At 36.9% G+C, this 14,929-nt stretch overlaps 2 protein-coding genes across 8 annotated transcripts in view; one reads left to right on the top strand and one right to left on the bottom strand.

Annotated features, from left to right (window-relative positions):
* lztfl1 (leucine zipper transcription factor-like 1) overlaps positions 1-6,725 on the bottom strand; it is an 8,763-nt gene extending 2,038 nt beyond the window's left edge. Inside the window, exons 1-8 of one of the 2 annotated variants that reach the window (XM_014008359.1) lie at positions 6,494-6,725; positions 6,108-6,232; positions 4,277-4,471; positions 2,019-2,076; positions 1,801-1,872; positions 1,641-1,706; positions 1,462-1,539; positions 1,019-1,195 (exon numbers count right to left, since the gene is read on the bottom strand). In XM_014008359.1, the coding sequence (XP_013863813.1) occupies positions 1,019-1,195; positions 1,462-1,539; positions 1,641-1,706; positions 1,801-1,872; positions 2,019-2,076; positions 4,277-4,471; positions 6,108-6,232; positions 6,494-6,496 (774 nt within the window). In that variant the 5' untranslated portion in view covers positions 6,497-6,725. The remainder of the gene's footprint in view (positions 1-1,018; positions 1,196-1,461; positions 1,540-1,640; positions 1,707-1,800; positions 1,873-2,018; positions 2,077-4,276; positions 4,472-6,107; positions 6,233-6,493) is intronic. The other variant, XM_014008362.1, reaches the window with a different exon arrangement.
* Positions 6,726-9,657: 2,932 nt separating this feature from the next.
* The window catches only part of dnajc13 (DnaJ heat shock protein family (Hsp40) member C13), a 31,963-nt gene continuing 26,691 nt past the window's right edge, over positions 9,658-14,929 (top strand). For 3 of the 6 annotated variants that reach the window (XM_014008356.1, XM_014008355.1, XM_014008353.1), the window contains exons 1-2: positions 10,090-10,151; positions 12,706-12,786. In XM_014008356.1, the coding sequence (XP_013863810.1) occupies positions 10,117-10,151; positions 12,706-12,786 (116 nt within the window). In that variant the 5' untranslated portion in view covers positions 10,090-10,116. Of the gene's footprint in view, positions 9,830-10,087; positions 10,152-12,705; positions 12,787-14,929 lie in introns of those variants that run through there. The other 3 variants (XM_014008358.1, XM_014008357.1, XM_014008354.1) reach the window with 3 other exon arrangements.

The raw sequence follows: 14,929 nt of genomic DNA, 5'->3' as shown, positions 1-14,929 counted from the left end.
AAATAAGAAATATGAAACAAATAAAATAAAATACATATAAAGCAGAACACAGCTAAATGTATCAAAAGTATGTCTACAGTATGTAATATTATCTGAGACAATGAATTTTGGTTTTTCATTTTTTCCCCCCTGTAAGAGGTTTTTATTTAATTGAATTTTTGGACAATAAAATCGCAATATATCGCCTTGYTTACAGTATCGCAATATATCGGGATATATCGTATCGTGACCCCTCTGTCATGATATGTATCGTATCGCCAAATTCTTGCCAATACACAGCCCTGTTGACAGACCAAGTAAAACTGGAGTTATGATAAATTATTTACAGAACCTTTTTTTAAATGTTCGCCATATTTAAAGTGTAGGAGCACCGAGTGGACTGACTGGGGAACTCTCCAGTCAGTCGGCCTGATGGCATTAATCCTATTAATCGTCAAGTGTCAGGGAAAAAAAGATTAAAGTTTTTATGACGATTAATTGYGCACGGTACGATTTTGACCAACCCTAATACAAACTCCACACAGAAAGACCCCAGGTCCAAACTGGGAATAGAACTCAGGAGCTTCTTGCTATGAGAACCACTGAGTCACGTGAGGCATTCAAAATTACCCACTGAGCAGAAATTATGTTAATGTGTTCCAAGGTGAGGTTTGTAAATAACATTAAAATAGAAACAAACGAACTGGACTTTAGAGGAAGTGTTTCAGGGAGTTCGGGGGCATTGTGTTTTTGTGGGGAGGAATAACCTTTTTTCATGATGAGTTTCGAAGCATTTCACAAAAACACCAAAGKTATGGGGAAAACCCGAGGATACTGGTCGACCTGTTAAAGAACCGTCAGCTGCACGATCGTATGACATGAGTGCAAGTAGAAAAAAGAGGAAGGCAGTCATTAGCATCAATGCCACTGCTGAACTTCCCAATCAACACAACCAGTGACACGCTGACTGTTGTACCAATCCATCTCACTTGTTGGTGTGAATTATCAGACAGAAACCAGAGCTGGAACACTGACATACCTTCTCTGCTAAGGCCAGCTGCTCCTGCACTCTTAGAAGCTCGTGTTTGGCAGAGATGAGGTTCTCTTGCAAATCCTTCTGCGATGCAGCGTTGGCGCTGAGAGACCGTTCATAGTCCTCCTTCAGGGCTGCTACTGTGTTCTCTAGACTGCTGATCTCCTGGGATTGAGCATCAAGCTTGAGGGCAGAAGAAAAAAAACCCAGTTAGGGCTCAAATGGCCTGAACGGCTGATTGTGGCAAAAACAGCCTGAAGATACAGAATCTACTAGTTGTGTTTCTAACAGATGGATACATACCATTTAGCTCAAAGTTAGCAGATTAAAGCAAATGGCAGCAAGAATTTTGATGGAAAAAAATATATACAGTATAAATAAAATGGAAAACATCGCTGAACTGTGAAACAGATTTTTTTGTAAATTGCAAACACGATTTGGAACAGTACCTGCTGTTCACCTTGCACTTTCTGGAGGTCTTTCAGGGCTCGCTCTACCTTTGATTTCCCTTCTAAGGCACTCATGGCCTGTCAGCAATCGTTTTCATAGGAACAGAACAACAGTTGTTACTAATTTTAAGAACAAAAATGTAGTAGAGAAAGTTTTTTTTGTTTGTTTACTTTTATACCTGAGATTCTAAAGTCCGAAGCCTGGCTTTCAGTTTCTCATTTTCCTCCTGTAGTCTCGCTATTTCCTTAAAGTAAAAAAAAACAACAATTGTGTTTAAGGGTTTTAATAATAACAGTAGAGCTTTGCGCTCAGTCCGTGCAGCTAACACAATGCATTACCTTATTAAGAAGTTCCGACACCCCGCCTTCATTCAACGGCGCTAACTTGGGTTTGCTCGTTTCTTGGTTTATCTGGAAATAAAACGAAGAAGTTGCAGCTGAAGCTTTTGGGAAAGACTCAAATGTCTAGAGATGCTGCACTTTTCTGATTCGTGTTGGTGTAAATATGCTACTGTGCGTCTGAAGGTTCTACATGTGAGAAACCATGGCTTCTGTACCTTACTGGTGGTTTTAAAGTCAGTCTTCTCAAATTCAGCCACTTGCTCTAAAAGCTCCCTATAAACACGCAAGAAGAAAAACACATGAAAACTCATGATGAATGATTAGCCTTAAAAAAAAAAAACAGTCCAGTTTGTAAAATGTGTATTTTGTGAGCAACACTGAACAGTACAACTGACACCGGAGATAATCTGACCTCAGTGTCGATTTTGATCTTTGCTAACATTACAATCTACTCTGTAGCGGTTGTGAGTTTTTGGCAAAGAACAGTGAACACCCTGTTTTTCCTGATGGCAGTTTAGCTCTTATGTTAAAAGACACGTGCTTGTGGTGAGCTGAAGTGTTCTCAACAAAGCTTATATGTGGTTTTTTAAAAAGCAGCTGAAGACACGTAGGTCGTGACAAGGGGCGTATTCCTGGCTCTAGAAAGCTATTCAGTCACGTACAGCTGTAGCCTGTGGGGGGAAAAAAAGAGAGGGTTTATACGTTGTTTATCCACCCACCATGTGCGTATTATAAACAAAGTATCTTCTTTAGAATACGGTGTTTCAAAGGTGAGAGGTGACTGAGGTCAGAAGCTAGACAGAGTTCAGGAGCGAGGGCAGATAGTGCAGATTTGTGCTCTGGGGAGGTTTACGCTGATCAAGCAAGCCCAGCGTGAAATTATGTTCTGAACAACAGGGCGTGTGAACTTTTGCTCATGTAATGTGTGCTAATAAAGCAAAAGTATTTCTCATATCTCTGACGAATGGAGGAAGCGTCAAGTGTCGTTTGGATTTCTAGAATGCATTTAAATGTCAAATCTAACATTTTGAATATCTTTGATAACAAAATCTTTTTATCCATTTAGCCCCTTTTATAGTTTCAGAGTGCCTAAAAATGCACAAGCTGAAAGAAAACATCTTTATATTTAAGAAATTTGGCATAATACACATAATTTTACCCATTTTGTCAGGTAGCTGGCGTATTTTTGTTTTGAACTTAGCGTGGCCCGTGCAACCAAACGAGAACTGGCCTTTTTTTAAATCTAGAAAATGATTAGTAATGTGCAAAAAACGATGATATACTGTATTCTCAGGAACTCTTTGAATAATTGGTAAAGAAAAATAAACAAGTTTTATTTATTGTAAGTTTGTAAATGCATGGTAAAGATTTGAACTCTAGAATATGGCACACACGTAAGAACATCTTGAAACGATTTCACTTATTACCAAGAGTCTTTTAGCTACTCCCTACATTAGTGTACAGCCAGTTGAAGTAAAAAATGTCACCTTTTTTATTTTGCTTTTACTACAAAATGTTATTTAAAAGAGCTATTTTACAAAACTGACTGACTGAAACATTTAGCTTGCATCAAGCATCTTTCTTCTGTTGTCCAACCTCAACAATGTGACACATTTGAACTTTTCTCTGGCTGCGATGGGCGTAAACCACCTCTGCAATAAACCAGTTCTGCTCTCAAAGGCTGAAATCTTCACAAATCTTATCTTTATCCACTTCATATATAGTTTTGTCCACTGTCCTGCCAGTTTAATAATATTCTAAAGTCTTTGAYTCTCAGTGAAACGCAGAACGTAATAAGGAGTGCAGTAGAAATGTGGGGTAATAAAAAGTATTTTTGAACAATAACGGATGGAAATCATGTCCAGCAGACCCCCAAAAATCTAATTAGAAAGACTGTTAGATTCACTATTGATAAGATWAAATGAAATATGTTGTTCGTATTCTATTCTATCAACCATAAAAGGTATTAGTTTGTGGGGTTTAGACTAACTAAATGTCCGTTTTAAAAAAACAGACTAGAGTGTTGTAATGGAATAAACATGTGTAATGGAAAGTAGAGCAAAATACATATACCTCATACATGTGACCTTTTTACCTGGCAGATGGAATGTAATAAAGACAATGAGGAAATGAGATACAAACTGGTACAAAGTAAGAGCTATTTAGAGACCTGTTTGTTTCATATGGCAGCTATCAGATTGTTTTCAAAATAAAATGAACAACCAGAAAAGCAAGGTAAAAAAAACAGCTTTATCCCATGGTTTTTTTTCCAAAATGACAATTATATTAATGATAAAAGTAGCAGTATAAAGCAACTATCATTTTAGATTTATAAAACCTTACATTAAGTCAAATTTTTGTAACTATTTGGATAAAAATGTGACTCTGCCTGTTAAATTATTTTTTCTGTTTATGGATTTTGAGCTCAGCGGTTCGCAGGAGACCCAGATCAGCTTCCCCTTCCAGAGCTCACCTGTTCTCCAGCTCTGAGATGTCACTCTGCAGTCGAAGGTAAAACTTCTCTGCCTGAGAGAAAAGCTGCCTGAGCAGCAGCACGTTAGTGTGGGCCGTGTTGATGAGCTCCATCTCCACCTCCCCACGCACCACCATCTGCAGCCCGTCCAGCATCTCTTTCACTTCGTCCACCGTGAACGTCTCCTCCACCAGCCTTTCAGACAGGAAAGTCATCAATAAGCACAGATTTACTCTTTACTCAAATTATGTACATGTCCTCTAACTGTATCTGCAGAGCTCCTATTTGTCTTTTTCCTGGCAGCTCCACCTCTAACATCTTTCTACCACTATACCCAGTGTCCCTCCTCCGCACGTCCAAACTAGGGCTGCAACTAACGATTATTTTAATAATCGATTAATCTGTTGTTTATTTTTTCAATTAATCGATTAATCGGCCAAATCATTAAAACGCTTAATTGCATGAATATGAGTAGATATAAATTAAGTTAACTCCTTAAGGATGCAAGTTATTGATTAATGAATTAATCTGAAGTTGATTTATCTTATAGATTGATCAACAATTAATTAATAAGCAGCCATTTTTTTAAAAACCAGAGTTTTCTCTTGAATCAAGAGGGTCTTCACGTAACATGAAGGATTTTTTTAATCTGAATTAAAAAACAGAAGCACATAATACATATTTTAACAATTTATTTTGCCAGCTGTATTAAATACTGACTGAAAAAAATGTGTATTTCTCCTACATGAAACATAACAGAAATTTAATAGGTWGCTGAATGAGGAAAATAGATTAAAAGAATAAAATATGATTTTTAGATGTAAAACTATTATTAATTTATTATAATTAGAATTTATTTACATTTAACATTAATTTTTTTCTCTAATTCTTTACTTTTTGTTTCATTCTTGTTGGTTCTGTTTGACTAAAACATTGTTTGACCCTAGGGCTGCCACAAACGATTATTTTTATAATCGATTAATCACTGATTTTTTTTTTCCGATTAGTCGACTAATCAGATCATACGTTAATTGAATATAAAACATAGAGCTTATTGTGCCAGAATGCAGCTGCTATTATATAACCATGGTTAGATTTTAGCTATATGCTAACTAAAAATAATTGCTGTAGAAGGCAAGTTCTGCTCTGCAGATATTACACAGGTTTCTCTTTCATTTTCTTAAAATGATCCCACACTTTTGAGCTCCGTTGCTGAGTAGCCATGATACCAAAGCCTGTCTGTATAATGTCTTGTGACGTCCACGGCCTACCCCAGTTACCACTACTGTGCATGTGTGTCAAGGACAGAAAGGCAGATGTGGCAGTGGAAGGTGTCAAAGCAGTTTGGAGAGAAAAACAAAGTAAAGAACAAACAAAATGATTAATCGATTATTAAATTAGTCATAATCGATTAGTCGTCGATTAATCGTTGCAGCCCTAGCCCAAACCATCTCAGCCTGCCCTCTCTAACTTGATCTCCCAGTCTTTCAACCTGTGCTGTACTCCACTTTGTCACAGCTGACTTTTATTCCTCTTCCTTCGTGTCCTCCACCTCTCCAAGTTCTCTTTCAGTGTTCCCTGTTCTCACCACATTTCACAACGTCATCTGCAAAACATCATCGTCCGCTGAGATTCCTGCTTGAACTCATCTGCTGGTCTGTCCATCACCAGAACAAACAAGATGGGGCTCAGAGCTGATCCCTGATGCTGTCCCACCCCCCACCTTGAAGCTATCTGTCACTACAGCACATCTCTGTTCATTACAACCTTTTTTAATGGACGATGAGAATAAAATCGTAATAMAGTGCATTTACACAATAAAAGAGTTTACCTGCTATCTTTGAGTTCCTCGAAGCATGAGTCGATCGTCTTAAGACTCAGGACCCTCTTTGAACGGGCAAATCGCATGTAATTAATAATTTCATTCTGATGATGGTCGTTAAACCCAAAGTCAGCCTGCATGAAGACAAAAAGAAAGAAACTTGATGCCAAAATGTATATCAGAAAAGATTCAGAAAAAAGACAGTTAATGAAATAACAACCACAATTAGCTTAGCTAACTTGAAGAGGATTTTCTCTTGTGTTACGAGGCCTCTTCACGTGAGCTAGCACAGCTAAGGAGATGCTAACATTAGCTCTTTACTCAACTGAAGCACCACGTTTAGAAAATTATATTATTCAGGTGTGATATTCTGCAACACACGGCAGCTAACTTACCATAATGGCTGAGTAGCTTATCGGAGTTGATCCAAAAAAAGATGACTGTCTAAGGCAGGGGGAAGCAAATTTAAAAAACCTAGAATTGATTCGCTGGCCTCAAAATCTTGTAAACTTCTTTAACTGTGTTTAACTCGGTAAACAGGCAAACTTCACGTTAAACTATAACCGTGAGATTACCTTATAAAACCGCTAGCCTAGCTATCCAGCTAGTGTTTGCTTCGAGAATGCCCAGCGTCATTACCTTGGTTACCAGAGGTGCGTTCAATGCCGCTACGTAAAAAATGGAAAAGCACGTAATTTGAACGATGTTTTGCTTGAGAAACAAAACTGAGGCTGTATGTGAAAAATATTACACTTTCAACATAACAAAATTGTTAATATTGAGTACTTACGTTTTATTTATCTTTTATACTTTAGCTTAGTGATTATTATAGGCTACAGTTTGTTATAATGGACATGTAAAGTTGATTTGACTGATTGTCCTTAAATGTGTCACGATCATCACTTTTGTAACATCGTTGTTTTATCTTCTCCATGTTACTTTCAGTATGTATTGTTGAATTCAAGTAATCATTTTTACAATAATGTATGGTGACCTAAAGATTGTACAGTAATGATCGTCTGATTCTGCTTTTCCTGTGTACAGAAATATTTCTTGATTTTTTTTATTAAAACATCTTTATATTATTTAACATAACCATGAAATCCTCTTTATGTTTTATTCTCGTATATTATGATGCAGCGTTGCTGCATTAAATGATTTGCCCAAATACCTATTAATATTTCCTGATCATTCTATTTTAACTACACGCATCGCCCTCTTTTAGCGTTGCACTATATTTTCATTTTTTAATTCACATTTTTCATAGTTTTTTCAATACTAAAAGCTCCATTTACTGGACCGGCTTCAATGAGCAATTTCGACCACTAGATGGCAGTACAAGCCTTTGAAAAAAATGAGAGGGAGCACAGGACAAGGTCTTGACATGACAGTCATGACTGTTTATTTACTTTGTGTATCACTTCTGCATAGAATGCATGTTTGAAAGCATTTTTATCKTTAAAAGACGATCATATTTTCTTATGACATAGGCCTACAACCCCAATAGCAGCCCACAGCCAAATAATGTTGCCATGCTTTTACTTACACATCAACAACACAACCCCCCCCCCCCCCAAAGCCTTGTTTAATAAATGTATTCAATACAAGGCATGTTAAAAGTCATTTGAGTCAAATAAAATGTTAATAAAGATTCTGGGAGACAGTCTTCTCATCCTGGTTAAAACTTAAAGCCCTTCCCTCTCCATTTTATTAAATGAGATTCCAACAGAGAAAAAAAATAAAGGAAACATTTCTTTCCCTCATCTCTCTCTTGCTGTAATTAAATTAGACTAATGAGCARCGCATGGTCTGTCACCCAATCAGATGCCTCATAACGTGACCAATCTGAGCTGTTTCACTCAGGTTTAGTGTAAAACATCAGTCAGTAACACAAGTCAAGATGTTCCACCTTTACCTTCATTCACGGTGAGTCATTTATGATTTGAAAAAAAAAAAGAACAAACACTAGTAGTAGTCATAGCTGAAAAGCTGTGACTCAGATCACTGCTGTTATTTTTTTGTTCTTTGTTAGTGCAGTTCTCCTCAGCAGATTGTGTCTGATCACTACCTTTATGTTCCAGCAACAGTTGAACTAAAAATACCTTTGTGAAACTATCACATAGAAATTACCTCTAGATGAAAGTTGGTTGGTGCAAGGTTTTTGTAGAAAGCATAAAGGCTAATCTCAAAGGCAGATAAAACGTTATGAAGGGTAAATTGTAAACAGACAAGATATAAAGCAAAAATAGTTTGATATTGTTTGGTTTTCAGTTGTCACATGTMATTTTTTAGCTTTAACTTCCTCCAAACCAACAACATTTATTATATTTAGTTGTGACACYTAAACAGCAATGTCTAAAGAGACTGTTTTCTTTATGGTTCTGCATATTTTGTTTCAAGTTGCTCATATGTCTATCCACATGAGCAGGTGTACATGTTTTAATAGTTTGAAGGCAATGTGCTGTATTCCTTGTTAACCTATGCATTGTTGCACTAATGTGACAGTGTCCATAGATGGCAAAAAAAAGTTGTATTTTACACAAGTTTAACTTTTATCAAGTAGTTTGCTGATATCTGTGATAACCTTTATCTACCCTGACTTAAACTTACAAAAAAGGTACCAAATCAGCATTCTTTTCTGAAAAGAAAGTACAAACAAATAACTGTCTACAGAACAAAAGGGAAACCTCAAAAAACTAAAAAAAAAAAAAAAAAAAAGTACAACAGGTTGCCTTCAGGCCCAGGCCTCCTTTGAAAAAGAGATCAGAGATCTCAACAGGACTTGCCTGGTTAAATAAAATAAAATAAAATAAAATAAAATAAAATAAAATAAAATAAAATAAAATACATTCTTCAAATCAAAGTTTTAATGACATGGCTGACACGCCTAGATATTGAAAGTGATGTGCATTTCCAATTCTTTAATAAATAATGACTGCACATGTTGGTGATTTTATATGGYAGCTTACTTAATATTTTCCAGTTATGGATGACAGCTCCACAGTCTTTGTTGCGATCAAACCGACTCAATGTACCAACTCTTTAACTAAATTCAATTCTTCTAGTTCTAGTTCTTCTATTTTATTTTCTCTCTCGTTTTTTTTAGCATTAGAAGCATCTAGCTTATCCATAAGTGTGGGTGTCATGTTAAAGATAAGGYATTTAGCAAATGTGAGGTATTTATTAAGTTGTAAATTTAAAGATAATTACTTTGAACAGTACTGGCATCATACATATGTATGCACAACAACTAATTAAATACTAATATAAATAAATAAATAAATAAATAAATAAATAAATAAAACAACTTAAAGTACCAGCTGCTGAGTGAAGAACTGCTTGGGACTCGAACGAATCGTTTGCTGTTGTTGAACCAAATGATTCAAATCCCGGAAAAGACTCGGAATTCCCATCACCACTACAATTCTGTTCTGAGGTCGGCTTTGATAGTAACGATCCATTCAAACGCAGCAGGAAACCCACAGACTGCTGATCCCGGGTCAGGTCTCGCGATAATTCCTCTTCCACACAAACCAATCAGCTGATAGCCGCATGACAGGCAGGCCTCGCGGTTGCTCAGTAGAGCGCTTTTTGGTATCAGGAACATGGCAGCGTCCTGACTCTTGTTGAGGAGGGGGGATACGCGGCAGAACTGAAGCACTGGCTGAACTCAGTGAACGGTGGTGGGGCTGAGGAACGGCAACAATTAACACCCATTAACGAATTAACAGGTAAATGCAGCCGTTTTCGTGTGCCACTTTCCGCCCCCTTTCTTCTTCGCTACATTTAACTCCAGCGCTAAGACCTGTTTGATGTGCTAGTTAGCCGCTAATTTGTGGCTAACCCAATATTGGCCTGTCGCAACCCCCAAAATGCATTTAGCAAACAAACGCTGATAAGAGAGGTATTTGGAGTATTGTTCTCGGTCTGGTTAGGCGGCGCATTATTGTCGACATCACAAAAGAGAGCAGTTGTGTTTTGTTTTTAGCCTGACAGTAAACCGTGAAGGCCTGCTGCAATGAAACAGACTTGGGCTAGCTTCTTTATTGCCAGGTAACGTTAATGCTGTTTGTCGTGGATTTACTTGACAGACACGGGGGGCCGGTGCACGTCCACAAATGGGCTTAAGAGTTACAATTAGGGCCTTTAAATGCTTTTAATGTCACTTCACAATTTGCGTGGATTACGTTTTGCTAGCATAAAATCCTGATTTACAAAGTGGGTAAGTAATTCCTGATCTTAAGTTCCTGCGTTGGAGGATGGATAGTTTCATATAAAAGTCAAAAACAAGGTAGAGGTTTGTTTCAAATTATAAAACTCTAATCATTCATGTCTCATTTTATGACTATTTGAATTTAGAAGTAGAGTTTATGTTTGATTCTGAAAGTCCAAATCCATCCAGGTGTGTRTGTCCACAAAACGCAACACACCTGTGTGAGTGGCTAGTTGTATTTATAAGTTAATGTATCATCCGTTTACATGTTTTTTAACTTGACATTAAAATATGACAGGGCTATAGACTGTTAAAGTAGCACATGACAGTTTGACCCTTGCCCTCACGCTGATGCTGAGGTAGTTTCTCGTCTTTTAAAGAAACCTGGTGATTCTGCCTATTTTTACACAGCTGTGAAAAGTTTGCTGAGACAGTTTAGAAGGTAACCGTTTGATACTTAAAACCTCTTTTTAGAGGTTTCATTCAGTCCAAATTGCGAGATGTGTAGTTGACGACAAGCACCAGTACTATGTGATTCAAGTCACAGCTTTCATTTGTTCAGTGCTGTGTTTGCAGGAAGTTTGCTTCCCTGCCCTCTAGTCATTGTTTTTATTTACATTTCCTTTTTTTTCCTAATTTTAGGAAACTGTCAAGGTAGCTCCAGTGATTCACAGTTTGTGTGTATACAGGGTTGGGAAAATGGGAAGGGCAATCACATGATCATGGCTTGGCATCTGTTTTGACCCTTTTTTTAACTCATCACATCAAACTTGTTTTGGTAATGAAATTAAAAAAGTGCTCAACTGCTAGGGCTGTGTATTGGCAAGAATTTGGCGATACGATACATATCATGACAGAGGGGTCACGATATGATATATCCTGATATATTGCGATACTGTAAGCAAGGTGATATATTGCGATTTTATTGTCCAAAAATTCTATTAAATAAAAACCTCTTACAGGGGGAAAAAAAATGAAAAACCAAAATTCATTGTCTCAGATAATATTACATAGACATACTTTTGATACATTTAGCTGTGTTCTGCTTTGTATGTATTTTATTTYATTTGTTTCATATTTCTTATTTCATCCATGTTTTCAATTACTAGACTAAATTTGACAATAAATAGTTTGAAAATATATTTTTGCAGCTTTTAGTTTTTAATATTAATTTACAATATGGTCACCCAACATTTAACAATAGCCTCTACCTCAAGAGGTAGAGGAGCCAAATGGCTGGCTCACTGCTGCCAACTAGTGGTCAGAGGCTGAACTACAACATAAAAATGAACGGCTGGCAGGAAAGTTGACATTTTAAACCTTAATAAAAAATCGATACAGGGCTTTWGACTATCGATACAGTATCAGGAAATGAAATATCGCGATATTTCAGTGTATCGATATTTTCTTACACCCCTATCAACTGCTGCTCTAAAGAGCAAACATAGGGTGTTGACCTTTGTGCATATTGTGATCCTGCTGCTTTACATCAAATCACAGTATTAATCAGTGTTTACACAAGACCTGAACTTTTAATGTTGTCGTTATGAAATGATTCTTGAAATGGCTGACACTTGTCTCTTTAGGGCATGAAAAAGTGGGCAAAAAATGGCCATATTGCTTTTTTTGCTGCCTCATTTGCACATTAGAACTCAACAGGAAGGAAAACTGTAGTTGGATTTTTTTTCCAGGATCCTGGCTGAGTGCTGACACAGGTTCCCCTTGTCACACTGTGCAGCTGCCAGCAAATTACTGCACGTGGAAGAGGAGAGACTATTTTGGCTCCTTTTGCTTTGCTATCATCTGGTTACCTTTAAGGCTTAATCTTTGACTTGCTTGATCACTCTTTCACAAACCGAGCCACTTCCTAATTTAAATRCTGAATTGTARTTTTACATTATATTTTTACACCTAGGYACACTAATCATACTGTAGCCTTGCTTATCCCTGACTTCTTAGACTTATCTGCTTCCCTGTTGTACTGATTTGGTTATTATTGTCTTCAGTAAATTGTATCATAGTAGTCTGCAAAAAAGGCACAGAAATGATAAATTGTAAGTCATGTGCTTGTGTCTAAATCTGTGGAACTGGCKAGCTGAGAGGGATGTCCTCCTCTCTGTTGTTGGATAATAGCTGTTTACAGTGTGATGTCGCTGGGGTGGGGGGTTGGTGGGAAACACTTTCTCTGAGCTGGAACATTTTGATTAACMCTGTGAAGTTTGTGTCATTTTCTCTCTCAATGTTTATGGTAAAAAAAAAAAGCAAAAATCCATCTGAATGCTTTTAATTCTCTTATTTTAGTGTAACAAATACAAATAATTATCCAAATAAAATCCCTAATCTTCTATTTTCTATGTGAAACGTCCTAATTATAAGTYTGACTCTGTGTTTTAGGTCTTGGGAAAAGATGAATGTCATCAAAGACAACAAAGACCTGGCCTGTTTCTACACCACCAAACACTCCTGGAGGGGAAAGTAAGACCYTAACTTATTTACTTGTTTGTTTATTTTAAACAGACAGAATAAAYTGTCMAAGTTTGTGGTATTTATTTAGTTTTGTTTGTTTTTATTTTACACCRTCTACATCTCATTTCACACAACAAAAATGAACCACAACTTCTACTTATCTGGTTGAGGAGATTTGGGAAAATCTTAAAAACCACTGACTCAGTAATTCCATTGTGTTCTCGTCTGTATCGCAGCAGAGGATAAGAGGTCCTCAAACGGTCTGTCTGCAGTTRTGTTTTCCTGCACTTTACCGTGAAATGAGACTTAAGGGAACAGATACTAACAGTAAACAGAGGACAGAYATTTGTAGCCCACTCTAGTACAGCTATAGCTCCTGGTATGAATTTATTGCCTGTTAAATTCTAGTAAAAGTACAGCTAATAACTCATTGTTTGCATGAATGTCAGTCAAAGTAAAATAAATTGTATCTTAAATGTGATAACAACTTGACTGTGTTTTGCTTTCACAACCTACTCAGTGTTAGACAACAGGATGTTATGTTGGGTTGTTGAATGTGCCCTCTTCCAAATATTTTTTCCCCTTTTCTAGAAATCTAAAAAGATTAATAAGACTAATAAGTATAGCTATGTAAACATGTAGTGCATGCATGTGAAGTATTTGAATTCCATGGTTGGATATATATTTTTTGCATACTTGGGAGGCCCTTRATGCTAATGGAATGAACAGGCTCCAGTTTGAGCAGTGAGCTGGTAGGAGGTCASATTACCAATACCTGCTTTCTAAATGTCTTTGCCCCATTAAAGTCTCCCATTGACCGGAGTAACTTRAGCAGGGCTGCAGCGCATTAGCGATCCTCACTGATTCATCCTGCTAATGCTTCCTGTCATGTTGGGCAGTGTCGATGTATGAAGTATGTCCAGGTAACACAGTGTAAGGCGCTCATGGTGGTTTACTTGAATTAGTCGATGTGCCATATACAGTAACTCTCCACGAGTTAGATGTAGCTAAGGAGGATGGCAGCATTGTTGAACTGGAGCGTCTATATTAATCTGATATTTCAGTGTTGAAAGTCGGGGAGAMAAAWGACAGAATAATGTAAGTAATTGGGCAAGAATGGACAAGCCAGAGAGGAAGAAATGAAAATGAAACTTTGGTGCTTGTAAGATRCAGTTTTTCACATTTAGCAGAGATGTGCACCACTGTCACTTACAACAGTRCATAAATGCTGACAGAGCTCACAGTGGCTGGGTGGAGCAGACATACAGTAGATGGTTGGGTCAAAYATAATGCAATGGATCTGCAAGTTTTTAGATATTTCCTGTTCATATTATTTCGTTACACCCTTACATTTTTCAGATTGCTCCTGGGTGTTAGATTATAACCTCTTYGTGTTCATGATCAGCTCTATTTAAGTCTTGAGTGTTGTTAAATATTAGGTCAAAATGTGTCCTGTCTGCTGAAAGTCTTCATATCTCTAGGTTACTGACTCAAAAAATTAAAACAATAAATGATCAGGAATCTATGCCTGGGGTAAAATGATCTTTGTACTATTTTAGTCTTTTCAATGGTTCTCTTTAAATTTTGTTTGAACTTTCTAGTAAAGTGATATGACTTTGCTCCTTTCAGTTATACTGTTATGTTTGTCTTGTCTAGCWTAACCTTGTGTTGCACTTGTGTAGTTTAGTGTTATTTGTCAGACTTGAGGGATAATTTGCTGATACAGGAGAGGTGGTTAGGATTCTAGTATAGGAAGTTGCCTAATATGATGCATTATGAAACTTCAGACGGGAAGGAGAGATTTAAACACATGCTTTRTAGTTTAACCCCACATATTTATCATTGGCATTTTTATACCTGTAAAGCTGAACTATTCTGTACATTAGTTTAACATGAAATTGATATAAGCAGCATTTGCTACTTCGTGCACTTTCCTTTAAAGTGCCTGTGACTATTCTTCAAATACAAAAAGTCAAAGAAAACGTCTTTATATTTAAGAAAGTTGGAATAATACGCACAATTTAACCCATTTTGTCACATAACTGGCATATTTTCTGTTGAATTTGGCTGAGCCAAAGTGAAACAGGAAGTGACATCAAAGGGGAACTCTTTAACAAATAAAACTCTGGTCTTTGTTTATTGAAACAATATT

Source organism: Austrofundulus limnaeus, unplaced genomic scaffold (assembly GCF_001266775.1).
Source record: "Austrofundulus limnaeus strain Quisiro unplaced genomic scaffold, Austrofundulus_limnaeus-1.0 Scaffold49, whole genome shotgun sequence".
NCBI classification, from domain to species: domain Eukaryota; kingdom Metazoa; phylum Chordata; class Actinopteri; order Cyprinodontiformes; family Rivulidae; genus Austrofundulus; species Austrofundulus limnaeus.
This window is presented reverse-complemented; position numbering and strand designations above follow the sequence as displayed.